Source organism: Lontra canadensis, unplaced genomic scaffold (assembly GCF_010015895.1).
Source record: "Lontra canadensis isolate GAN:19392208 unplaced genomic scaffold, GSC_riverotter_1.0 scaffold56, whole genome shotgun sequence".
Taxonomy (NCBI): Eukaryota; Metazoa; Chordata; class Mammalia; order Carnivora; family Mustelidae; genus Lontra; species Lontra canadensis.
The window spans coordinates 7,019,982-7,032,859 of NW_022631050.1; the positions used below are offsets into that span (position 1 = coordinate 7,019,982).

General features: G+C 42.4%; 1 protein-coding gene across 1 annotated transcript in view; it reads right to left on the bottom strand.

Moving 5' to 3' along the window:
- Positions 1-1,325: 1,325 nt before the first annotated feature.
- The window catches only part of CUNH3orf70 (chromosome unknown C3orf70 homolog), a 75,368-nt gene continuing 63,815 nt past the window's right edge, over positions 1,326-12,878 (bottom strand). Inside the window, exon 2 of the mRNA XM_032875553.1 lies at positions 1,326-2,538. Coding sequence (XP_032731444.1) covers positions 1,982-2,538 — 557 coding nt within the window. The 3' untranslated portion in view covers positions 1,326-1,981. The remainder of the gene's footprint in view (positions 2,539-12,878) is intronic.

Here is a 12,878-nt window from a genome sequence, read left to right on the forward strand (position 1 = left end):
TGAGGTCTGTCCCTAAGCCATCTGGGCTGGGGAAGCTGCTCTCCACGCCCACCTCCACCTGCCCTCTCCTGTACCCTGCAGCTCCTCTCACCACCTTCCTGGTCTGTCTTGTTGAGTCTCTACATTTCAGTAAGTGGGAACCGTATGTTGCATTCTCATCTAGCATAGGAATTTTCAACTAACACTGCTTTCAAAGGAATATGCGTGCTCTGCTTTCTAATCCCTAGGGACGTTCTGGGCACCTAAGCCTACCGACGTGTTCTAGCCAGTCACGTGAACGACACATACAGCTAAGAAAGCAGACTCTGCCTAGAGTGACTTGTGAAGGATGCCAAATGAAGCCTTCAGAGAAGAACACAACGGGCCTCTTCTTATTTCTTAAAATACACACTCATGTGACACAGAAGAGATGTGCCAAAATGCGAACGGAGCACAAGATAATGCTCCACGAGCATGCTCATGGTTAGGATAGGAGAAGTATTTCTGTCTCTCCGCCAAGGATAGTTCTGGTTTCATTAGGGCCATATTTTAAACTTCCTGGATTCTTAACTATGCTTTACAGAAAGCAGATCTGAAGAAATGGCAGATAAGCAACTCACACAAAAACACCTTGTATAAATGGAAATTAGGAGAATTCTGAAGAGAGCTAAATAAGAAAGAATTATTTACTATTTTGTGTGTGTGAGAAAAGAGAACATGTACAACAGACTATGGCTATTACTATAGTAAAGTGAATGAATATCACACAAAATATTTTCTCCTGACTTAGCAGTAAACTATTTCAACTGCTTTTGCATTTGCATAAAAAAACCCATGCATCATACTGAATTCTAATCCATTTCTCACCTAAACCATTCTAATGCTTCATACAACCAAATGAAGCAGAATTAATCAAACCTATTAGATTCATTCCTAATCCCTAAAGGGCTGCTGTCTTTAGCATTTCCATGCTAACTAAAACTATTACTGATTTTTTTTTTCTTAAGACGTCAGATGTGGCTGCCTCCTAAGTATAATACCTATATAACTTCCTAAAAGTTTTCCCCGGATTTGAAGAACAATTAAGAAAAACAGGGAAACGTTGAGGAACCCACCCAAGGGGCCAGCTCGAATACTGCAACACGTTCCCCAGCTGCAAGCCTAGCACCTCCCTCCTTCCCCTGGGTTCCCAGAGCGCTCTGGGCACCGTGACCTGCATGCGTTGGCACAGTGCTCCACTGGACCGCAGACCCCTCCCTGCCAGGAGTCAGGTCTCGTTCAGGCTGCAGCCCCACGCCGCAGCCGGCAGAGTGCGAGCACTCGGCTAAAGCCGGACTGAACATGAAACTGAAAGGGTCAGCTCTTGTCAGTGAAGGTCTGGCTCCACCCCAGGTCACACACGGAACGTGGACACTAGCCACAACTGGGGTTGAGTGAGGGTCTCCAGGAGCCTCCAGCGGTAAGCAGAGGCAACACAGGCCCAGGCCCGTGCAGGTGGTGGGAGAAGGGAAAAGGGACAGAATGGCATCTGCCAGGGCACACTCTGTTGCCCTCTCAGGAGCTGATTCCCATTTGAGACCGGCAGGGTGTGGGTGCCCGTGGGCACACCGGAAGGAATGCCAAGAGGGGCGTGGGGGTGTGTGTGTGACGAACCCGCCCCTTCACTGCCTCCTTCACTCAGGGTGGCTCCTCAACCTGATCCATGACCCTCTGTGACCATCACTGCCCCGCTTTCAAAGTTCCCAGTGAAATTAAGGCTGGGTCACAATTCATGACACCAGATGCTACATAGAAAATAAGTCTAGATACAAAAGAAAACCATTTATAAGAAAAGGAATGTCTTAGTTATCAGACTAACATAAGAGTGATGCTAATCAGCAGACCAGTGAGCTGCTACGGCTGTTAGAGGGGCAGAAAACACCAGCTGCAGCGGAGAAAGGATCCATCTGACGGAACTGCAGACGCTCAGTGCGATCAGAGGCGGTGGCTCCTGCCTGGGCTCTCACACGGTGGTTTCTATTGTCTCAATCACTTCCAAATCGGACTGCGAAGGGGAGAGAAGGGTGCACTCATCCGGCTCCCAGCTGCTCTCGGGACTGTAATCTTCCTCGGAACTCAGTTCTGCTCCTTCCTCTGTGTCCTCATCACACGATTCCACGTAGTGAGCCCCGATCGCATTGATCCCGGAGTCCTCAGAACTTGAGGGAGAAGAGCAGTGATCTATTTTAGGGGTACTGCTCTCTCTTGAAATTAAGGCATCGTGTGCAGAGACCTCCTCGGGACTCATTTTGTGGGAATGCGGCGCTGGCTGCTTCTGCACATAACACATCTTCCCATTAATGCATTTAACCTGATAGTTGTCGATAAAGAGGTCTGAGATCATACAGTACCTTGGTGAATCAGGGGGGAGGGGCGGCTGGAAGACGGATGCAAATTTCAGAAAGTGTTCAGTGAGTGACACCGAGATCTGAATGGTGTTTGTGGGTTCCCGAGGCTTCGCAGGAATCTCCGTGCTCGGAAGCTGCTCCACAGGAGTCATGGGCTGATACACGTATTTGCCTGCGGGGAACACCAAAAAGGTGGTTGAAATCAAAGAGTATGACACAAGCTACGTTAATGTAGCCATAATGGTTTCTTTCTGAGGATCAGATATTTAAAAAAATATTTCACCATCAAAAGAAACCAGTAACAAAATCATTCAACATTGTTATAATCAATGAAAAATACATAATTTTTCATTGATTACGGTACATAATAACATCATGGTATTTTCATCTAAGAAACTTAATACTCTACAAATTTTAACTTATATTTATGTCTTTCTAATACCTCTGAGGTGGATATATACTAAAATCCTTACTTTATAGACAATTTTAAATCTTTTACCCCTTGCACTATAACACCGAATGCTCACGATATAGTACAGTAAAAACATGCTGTAAAGGGGTGCCTGGGTGGCTTAGTCATTAAGCATCTGTCTTCAGCTTGGAGCCCTGGGATCGAGACCCCATCAGACTCCCTGCTTGTTGGGAAGCCTGATTTTTCCTCTCCCACTCCCCGTGCTTGTGTTCCGTCTCTCTCTGTCAAATAAATAAATAAAATCTAAACAAAACAGAACAAAATGCTGTAAAGTTGTAGACTATAAAATCCTAATTCCATTCTATCTTTAATAATTATTAATTTATTATTAAATACTTTAATTTAATATTAAATATTTAATATTAAATATTAAATACAATTATTAATACATGTGGTAATATATATATTTTAAAACTAGAGGAATATATACCAATTTATTATCAAGATTACAGAAGACTTACACATTTTAGGTTTCTATGTTTTTGTGAGAATACATATACACACACAGATGTATGTAATGGCCTGGAGGGTTGTCCTAGCCACCAGTAATGGCTGGGGTAAGATAATGAGGCATGGAATGATCTCTTTCAAGACCCAGTTCATCCGTGGCCCAGTTAGAAGAAGTTCTCCCTGGCCCCAACTCCACTGGCACTAAGCAACCCAAGCCAAGTAGAAGCAAGGGTATAGGTGATGTAGGGGGTGACCTACTGGGCATTTCCAGGAAACCAAGAAGCTTATCTACAAACTTTCTGCTCTGAGCAGTGTGTCACATAGCTCACTGTGGAAGTGAGACCTAAACAGATCTGGTCCTAATGTGTCTCTCTCTTTGTTCTGACTTCACTCTGCAAAGCCTCTCAGGTACCAAGTGCTAAGGAAATTGAGACAGAGATGAGTCTGTATATCTAAAATGATTTCAAAATAGAAATCTGGGTGTTAAGAAAAACAGAACAAAACCCTGAAAAACTGAGAGAAAACAGCCACAATGGCAGACACCATTTTGGTTTTTCCTAATATAGTTGATTATCAATCAGTTCATACTGTACCTTCTGCATATTTCTGATGGCATGTTTTAACTAGCATTATTGCCATTTTAGACCACCTAAGTTTCAACAGCATCCCTGACCTCTAGTAGCACCTCCTCCTCAGGCATGACAATCAAAACCGTCACCAGACATTATCACAGAGTCCCGGGGGGTCAGAATCGCCCCAGCTGAGAACTACTGATCTCTGGTATCCTCATGAGTGTCTCTTTGCAAGCTACTCGCTCACCGCGCATGACACCTGCTCCTGTTTATTTCTTGGTCAGACTGGAAATTCTAGGACAGAAATGACATTTGTAAGGAAAACTACTTTAGACTTTTTAACAATTTATTTAGGCCATGGGAGAACAGCAATTTCAGATCAGAAATGTGAGCAGCAAACTAGGCCACAAATAGTGCAACATCAGTAATCTATTAAGATCGATTAGCCTGCCTATATTTTTTACTTCCGTTTCTAGACTACTGTACAAAAATGTACAAAAATGTAGGCTTAGTTGTTATAATTTCATTGTAACTAAATTACTCTAAAATATATTCAGCTTCATTCTGGAGTAACACATGGGAAAGGTACATTTAAAACTGTTAAGCCTTTGGATACCTAGGTCTGCTTTGAAGCCTGGACATATATATCATGCAAACCTTACACCATCTGATAAAAATACAAGTGAGAAGAACCCATAACACCTGCCTGGGGAACTATGTTTCAAATACGACAGGTATCTTTATTTCTTCGTTATCTATGAAGACAGTATGGTATTACTACTTATCAGGGAAAGTTCAAATCAGTAAGACTAATTGATAATCTGGTACAGTAGGACCTCCACATCCAAGCATCGTGGCAATGTCAGCTGAAGGGGTAAAGACAGCAGAACTTCAAGCCTCCCCTCCCATCCTCCAGCCTCAAGACCAGAGAAAGACAAGTCTGGCAAGGGCAGAAAAGAAACTACTCGCAGAACCTAGGGGACTGTTGCCCTTACGTTCACAAAACGGTGAATAGGACATCTGGAATGGAGGTTGGTCTCTTCTGTTCCTGGCTGGTGGACTGGGGGTTACTGAGTTCGGGAGGCTGTGAATGGCAGGCACTCAAGAAATGCCTGATGTAGGGTGCTAAGTTCATTTGGGCCCAAGTGACCTCTGGTTTAATTACCCACTGGTCGCACTCTAGAAGTTCCTAGAAATTCGTCCTCAGACTCACAGGGTTCAGGACTTTATTTAGTCCAAAGGAGGGACTCCATGAAGCCTGACTTTGGGACTTCTGTAACCACCCTGCCTTCCCCCCTCCTTCCGATCCCTCCCAGCCCCCGCACTGAGTCCCAGCCCTACCCTCGTCTTTCTTTTCCTCCTTTGTGCTTCTTTAAAAATCCTTTTCTCTTTCTCTTTGTCACAGTTCTTCTACCTCTTTCTCTAGTCCCGCCTTCTCCAAAGCTCTGTTTTTATTCCTTGAAGTGTGGTAAAAGAAAGAGAAATGCAGCTGGGAGACCAAGATGTGCACAATACTGAATTCCAGATTCCATCTGCTTCTACGTGTTAAATCTACTAAAGGTGCTTTACTCCAAGCTAGAGTGCCAGCCCATTATCTGGTGATATGGGGATACGGATGCGAAGAGGAAGGTAAGGAAGAAATTAATAGTAAAGACGGCCAGATGAGAAACTAAGTTTAGTAAACATCTTTCAAACATCAACTAGTTATGGGGCACCTGGGTGGCTCAGTGGGTTAAAGCCTCTGCCTTCAGCTCAGGTCATGATCCTGGGGTCCTGGGATCAAGCCCTGCTTCGGGCTCTCTGCTCAGCAGGGAGCCTGCTTCCTCCTTTCTCTCTGCTTGTCTCTCTGCCTACTTGTGATCTCTGTCTGTCAAATAAATAAAATCTTAAAAAAAAAATCAACTAGTTATAATACTGTATTGTTTGATTTTCTTATAGCACATACTTAACAGGAGAAAACAAACTTGTATCAAGGATTTAGTTTTGTAAAGAGTCCAGAAGGGTTTGTACTTGCCTCCACTCCCCAGTAACTTCTGCCCTGTGGTATATTACACTGTGAGTCTATGCTTGTAATGGTAGCCTTGAAGCATCACAAGATGCTGAATTATCAGAGAAATTCAATTATGTCTGCTGTAATGTACTTACTAAGGGAATAAAACAAACTAACACACCGCAATAGCAAGGACTGAAACAAAAGGGGTTTCCTGGCCACTTAGCCCCAAAATTCAATAATCACTATACTCTGTTTTCCGAACAGTCTTTTTAATTAAGGGTTTACTATATTATTTAAAGAAATAAGCAGATGATAACTTTTAAAACTTGAATCTCTAAAAGGAAAAGATATTCAGAGGGAGACAGGGCTTGCAGAATACAAAGTAGAGAGAGTAAAAGAAAAAACGAGATATAATCCAGCAATTCCACTTCTCGGTATATACCCCAAAATAGGAAAGCAAGGTCTGAAAGAGTAGCTGCATAACCATGTTCATCGCAAGCGTCATTCACATTAGCCAAAAGGTGAAAGCAACCCACTGCCTATTGGCAGATCAATGGAAAAACAAGGCGTGGAATATACAATGACTATTATCCAGCCTTACAGAGGAAGGAAATCCATGCTACACCATGCATGAACCTTGAAGACATTATGCTAAGTGAAGTAAGCCAGTCACAAAAAGACAAATACTGTATGAGATCACCTACATGAGCCACTTAGATTAGTCAGATTCATATAGGAAGAAAACAGAGTAGTGACTACCCGGGGCCAGTAGATAAGACAGAACAGGGAGCTATTTAATGGGTACCGAGTTCCAGTTTTGCAGGATAGAGAGAGTCCTGGAGATGGATGGTGGTGATGTTTGTACGACAACATGAACATAGTTGATACCATTGAACTATACACTTGAAAGTAGTTATGATGGTAAATTTTGTGTGTATTCTACCACAATTTTTAATACTAAAAAAATCTGTATAATTCACTACATTAACAGACGGGAAGGGAAACTCCATATGATTCAGAATATACCAAAAAATTCTTACAACTCAGTAACAGAAAATAAGCAGCCCAATTTTAAAAAGGACGAAGGCTGAGTTGCCTGGGTGGCTCAGTTGGTTGGGCCTCTCTTGATTTCAGCTCAGGTTCATGACCTTGGGGTCATGAGGTCATGATTTTGGGGTGGTGAGATCGATCCCCACATTGGGTTTCCCAATCAGCAGGGAATCTGTTTGGGATTCTCTCTCTCCCTCCCCCTACTCTCATGCTCTCGCGCAGCTCTCTCTGGGGTAAATAAATCTTTAAAAAAAGAGAAAAAAAAAAGAGTGAGGCTATACAAGGGCAATGCCAAGAATCCCTGTAGTGATGGAAATGTTCTGTAATGTGACTACATCACTATCAGTATCTTGGGTTATGATAATGAACTATAGTTTTGCAACTATAGTTGTCACTGGAAAGCATGTAAAGGATACATGGAATCTCTGTGTTTTTCATAAAACTACATGTGAATCTATAATTATTTTCAAAATAAAAAATATAACTTAAAAATCCCCATAGAAGTGATGTACCTTTTTCAATGCATTTGATCAGTAGGTAAAATGCTGCTGATCTCATTACAGATGATGGTAACTTTGAGACTGTACAAATATCCCATTTGTCCCCATACTGTCACCTACTAACTTTAGCATGTCCAGGAGGATTTGGTCTGTAATGATCACTACTATGGTGTTTGCCCAACAGTTATTTCCTATTTCCATCATTACTTCTACATTTATTAATTAGATTTCTATTTAAGTAAGAGCTGTTCATTCTCCTTCATTTATTTTTCCAATTACTTAAATTAAGCATGATTCACTATTTTGTTCTATGGACTGTAATCCATTACTATCATTATTTACTTTGCTGCTCAAATGTCCCATATTTAACTCTGGGAGCTCCTTCAAGTTAGCACCTGTGTCCTCTCAACGTGCCCCCAGCCTTTTTTGGAGCAGTCAGTGCTTTCTGGTACCATAAGAGGTTAATGGCTTATCAGGTACTTCCCTGCCCCAGTGCAGGAATCAGCCATTTCTCCAAGGAGCCCTAGAGTTCCTTTTCTTAAGAAATTAAACACACTTTTTTTTTTTCTCTCTCTCTCTCTCTCTTTCTTTCTTTCTTTCAGATTTTATTTATTTGACAGAAAGAGTACAAGCAGGTAGAGCAGCATAGGGAGAGGGAGAAGCAGGCTCCCCACCGAGCAGGGACACCGACTGGGGCCGATCCCAGGACTCTGAAATTATGACCTGAGCTGAAGGCAGACACTTAACCGAATGAGCCACCCAGGCACCCCCTAAATACATTCTTAAGCTTACTGTCAAAATATTTTTGGGAAGCAGGCTTAGCTTGCTAGTGACTCGTTCACTCACTAAATTCATCCATAAGAAAGTGAATATTAAACCTCATTACAGTACTTGATTCCCATTTAAAAATAATATAACAAATAAAAACAAATGTCACAAACCCATCAATTTATCTGGAATCTTTTTCAAGGCAGCTGAAACAATTTTCTCAAGAATGAAACTGACTATACAACACCAAGATCACAAAAACCAACTGTGATCCATAAGTGAAAAATAAATTTCAGGGGCGCCTGGGTGGCTCAGATGGTTAAGCATCTGCCTTTGGCTCAGGTCATGATCTTGGGGTACTGGGATCAAGCCCCTTGTCCAGCTCCTTGCTCAGTGGGAAGCCTGCTTCTCCCTCTCCCTGTGCTGCTCCCCCTGCTTATACTCTGACAAATAAAATCTTTAAAAAAAAAATAAAAAGAAATTTCATACATCTTATTTCTTTTTAGGGAACCTGGTTCAACACTTTCAGCTCTTTCTCAACTAAAGGTTGATCAAAACCGTTAGATAGTAACTTCCACTATTCTTTGGGAGTCTGAGTTCTTAACTATCCCGATTGTTCTTCCCCTTTGGTGTTTAGCAGTAACGTGTAGTATATACTTTTTAACAATGCCCGGATGAGACACTAAAAAAGACTTGTGTTTTCATCTTGGTTCTTTGGTTAAGAAAAAAAAGGAAGAAGAAACAGAAGACTTAATTACTTTTCTCAAGGTCATGTAACACAACAGAAGTCTGTTCTAGGACCCAAGCCTTGTGCCGCATGTGTTTTTATGAGGATACTCATTCCTTCATTAATATGGTTAACTTCAGCTAATATTCCAATTTGGAACATAGTATAAACACAGAGCAGATATATTTCCTTGAAGGGATTTTTTTTTTTTTTTTTTGGTTTTAGAGCACAAAGGGGGAAAGAAGACCCAAATAAATGTAAAAAATAATTTATATGCCCTGTTAAGCTACTGTATGTACTTTACAAACTTTTTTTTTAAAAGTTGTGCATTTGATTCTTAAAAAAGATCCTCTGGGAGGGAAATGAGCTTTTTGCTTTTACAGATAGTATTTAGGACTATTAAGTGTGTGTCCCCTTGACACATGAAGTACTCTGCTCTCGGGGAATGCAAAGTAATTTTAAAATTAGCCTAAGCAAAATATAATTAGAAAGGTAAATCTACTGAAAAAAAATGAGTGGCCTAAGGGAAACTGCATCCACAGTTCAGTTCTCTGATTTTATATAGTGAATCACAATTATGTTTATTTTATTCCCAAGGACATTCATTATACTGAAAGTAATGTTAAATATCCTTATTCAGCTATTTCTGCAATATGCATTATTTTCTAAGTTGAGAAGCATATCACAAGCTAAAAACAAAAGAACATATTTACTACATAAATATATATATAATATGTTTATATATAAAATATATCTTTTACTATAACCAGTATTTTTTGTGGTCTTATCTGGCACCCTGCCCCACTGGCAGTCAATATGCCACTTCATTTTAGGAGAACATTAAAGTTTATATACTGCCCAATTGTCCCCAGACACAACTTTATGCAGATCGTAGTTTCTTCATTTTTCAAACCGGATAATCTTTAGTGCAGGGGAACACATTAATGTAAAGCAAAACCCTAGTGAGCCAGAATACCAGAAGCATGGGTTGTTTACTCATTTAACAAGCATTTATTGAAAATCCACCATGTTTATGCTACTCTATCAGATGCTACGGGGAAACAGAAATAAAACACGCAGTCAAGCTTCAAGGAGCTTCCAGTCAAATTAGGGGTAGAAGAAAACAAAGCACAATTAAGTCAAGAACAGAGTAACTAAAAGAATGCATAACAACGGCATTCAGCAAGCAGCAGAATGGGGTTCCAGGCTTCCCTGAAGGATTTCACCAGACTAAGAAAGGACACGAACCCAGGGAGCAGCACAGACCTGCTCCAGACCTGCCGGAAGGGTCAGCAGGCACTGGAGGTTCAGAGGGCTGACTGAGAGAGCAAAGGACAGTAAAGTCTGTGAGGAAGATGGAGGGCGGATGAGAGGCTCAGAATGCGGGGCCAGAGCTCGTGTTTTGGTGCCTGGCGAAGCACTGAGGATCGCTGAGGACATGCGTAACCACGATAAACGGAGGACCTTAAAGAAATTCGGTGCGGCAAAGATGCACAAACCAGACTGAAGAGAGAGGAGATGAGGGTTTAGAGGAGGCTGTCGTGGATTTTCACGCATGATATTCTGATCTAAAGTCACACGGCTTGGGAAAGTAAGGAACACAGAAGACACTCTAGAAGATGACGGATCCTGGGGCTTAAGGGCAAGGACTGGGGAATCAAATGCATCTGGGTATGAATCCTGACTCTGGGGCTTATTAGCTGCTTGACCTTCATGAGCCTGTCAACCTCCCATGTTTCCCATTTCCTCAGTGTAAAAGTAGTTAGTAATATCTACTTTTTAAAAGTTTTACTTCAGTGTCTGGCACACTGTAAACATTCTATTACTGGTGTTATTTACAGAAGGCTGTAAGGGGCTCCCTACCAGTCTCCAAGCCACTCTAGGCTTTACAGACTGCCATGTGGCCCAGCCCTGCCAAGCCCATGACCACCCTCACCCTCTAGAATGCCCCGAATATACCCAGTTTCTTGATTCAGCTTAGCCTGTAAACTTCTCTCTGACCACAACTCTCGACCAGCCTGCCTTCATTCCCTAGCCCCCAGACCCTACAATTCACTTTTACATCTGCTGTCACTCCTCCTCAAACTAACATATAATGAGCTTCACTTGTGTGCCTGGCCTTAAATTAGGGACATGGAGTTAAAATAGCCAGAAGACCGACTGCAACCCTGCTCTTATGGAAGGGATATATCTATTTGAACAAATAATCACCCCCAAAAGATATGTAATGGCAAACCATAAAAAGTGACAGGCATAAAGCAATAGAAAATGCAAAATCAGTGATTCAAAATCACATGTGGGATATGTGATCTGGACCATGGGAGGGTGGGGGTGGTGTCAGGCAAGACATCCTTGAGAAAATGACTGAATGGGGTACATGTCGCCTTAGGACTAAGTGGGAGTCACCAGGCAAAGACGGCAAAGGGGCAGAATGGCTGGCGCAGGATGAGTAAGAGGGAGAATGGTTAGAGAAGAGGGTTATGAAGGCCAGACCATGCAGGCACTAGAGGCCATGTCAAGACTGGGGATCTTCCCTTGCAGAGTGGAAGGGCGCTGCGCAGTTTTAAGGGGAGAATAACATGACCAGCTTGGCCTTTCTGCTTGCTTCCATTATAAATAAAATCTTAAACAAACAAACAAAAACAACGGAGAAGCTGTTTGCCACATTTATCATTTTACAGAGCAAACGGTCTGAACAGAGTTCTAATGAAGGCTCTGTACTTTTTTTTTTTCAAATATTTTATTTATTTATTTGACAGAGATCACAAGTAGGCAGAAAGGCAGGCAGAGAGAGAGGGGGAAGCAGGCTCCCCGCTGAGCAGAGAGCCTGATGAAGGGCTCGATGCAGGGCTCAATCCCAGGACCCTGAGATCATGACCTGAGCCGAAGGCGGAGGCTTAACCCACTGAGCCACCCAGGCACCCCTGTCTCCGTACTTTTTTAAACCATGTTTATTTCTACCTGAAGCCAACCCCTCCGGTTTAAGGGATAGAGAGAAGCAAGAAACTTCTGAGTATTTTAACAAATAGCCTACCAGTGAGCAACATAGAGGGAAACAGAAGTGTAAAACACACCCCCCCTCCTATAATCCAGGTGGGTCACACACACACATCCAAAAACAGCACAAGAGGAAAGATTAAGTATCCAGTTGTGAGGTACACACTATATCCAGTGTAGGAGCTCGGAAAAAGGTGAGGGCTGGAAGGGCCTGGAAAATATAGGGTGTAAACTGAAGAGGAGCTAGGACTTGGACAAAAGAAAGTGGCATGCCTTGTGCAAAAATCCAGAGGTGGAAAAAATGTGGGTTACTGCAGAGGGCAGTGGGGTGACCAGCCTGACTGTAGCAGAGGGCTCTCCTATGACCAAGAGATAATCTGGGAAGAGAGCAAGACCCTCCTCCCGCCTTATTAGGCTAGACCCGACAGGAGCCACTCTGCTGAGTCAGCTGGCACAATGGAACTCCTTGAATTTGTAGACACAGACGATTCTGGTGGGGAAAGAGCCCTTCTGGGCCAGAAAGTTCAGAAACATCGGAATAGGTAAGCCTGGCTAAAAGAGCCCACAGTTAAAATAAAAAAGGTCAGAGAATGAGAACTCTCAGGTTTCCATTTCCTTTCAGCTGGCCAAACAAGGGTTTCATATGCAAGAGCAGTATGTCTACCTCCTTCCACTTAATCTGAAGTCCTACTATCCACTCAAAGGGGCTCTATAAGGGCTGATCTTAACAGAGTCAAGTTGGTTAGAAAAGGGAGAGCTAAGGGAGAGCTGAAGGAGTCTTCTCCAAGGATAGGTTGGTCACTGATGGTGAGATGAAGCATGAAAACCGTATGTTCAGAAAGAAATAGGTGGCGGCTGACAGAGCACACAGAGACTCAACCCGTATGTATTAAGTGTCTGTACTTTGAAGTTCAAGAAAACACCAAGAAGCCTGATGGAGGGAAAGAGGAATTAATGGGGAAAATGGCTGATTATGGATCATT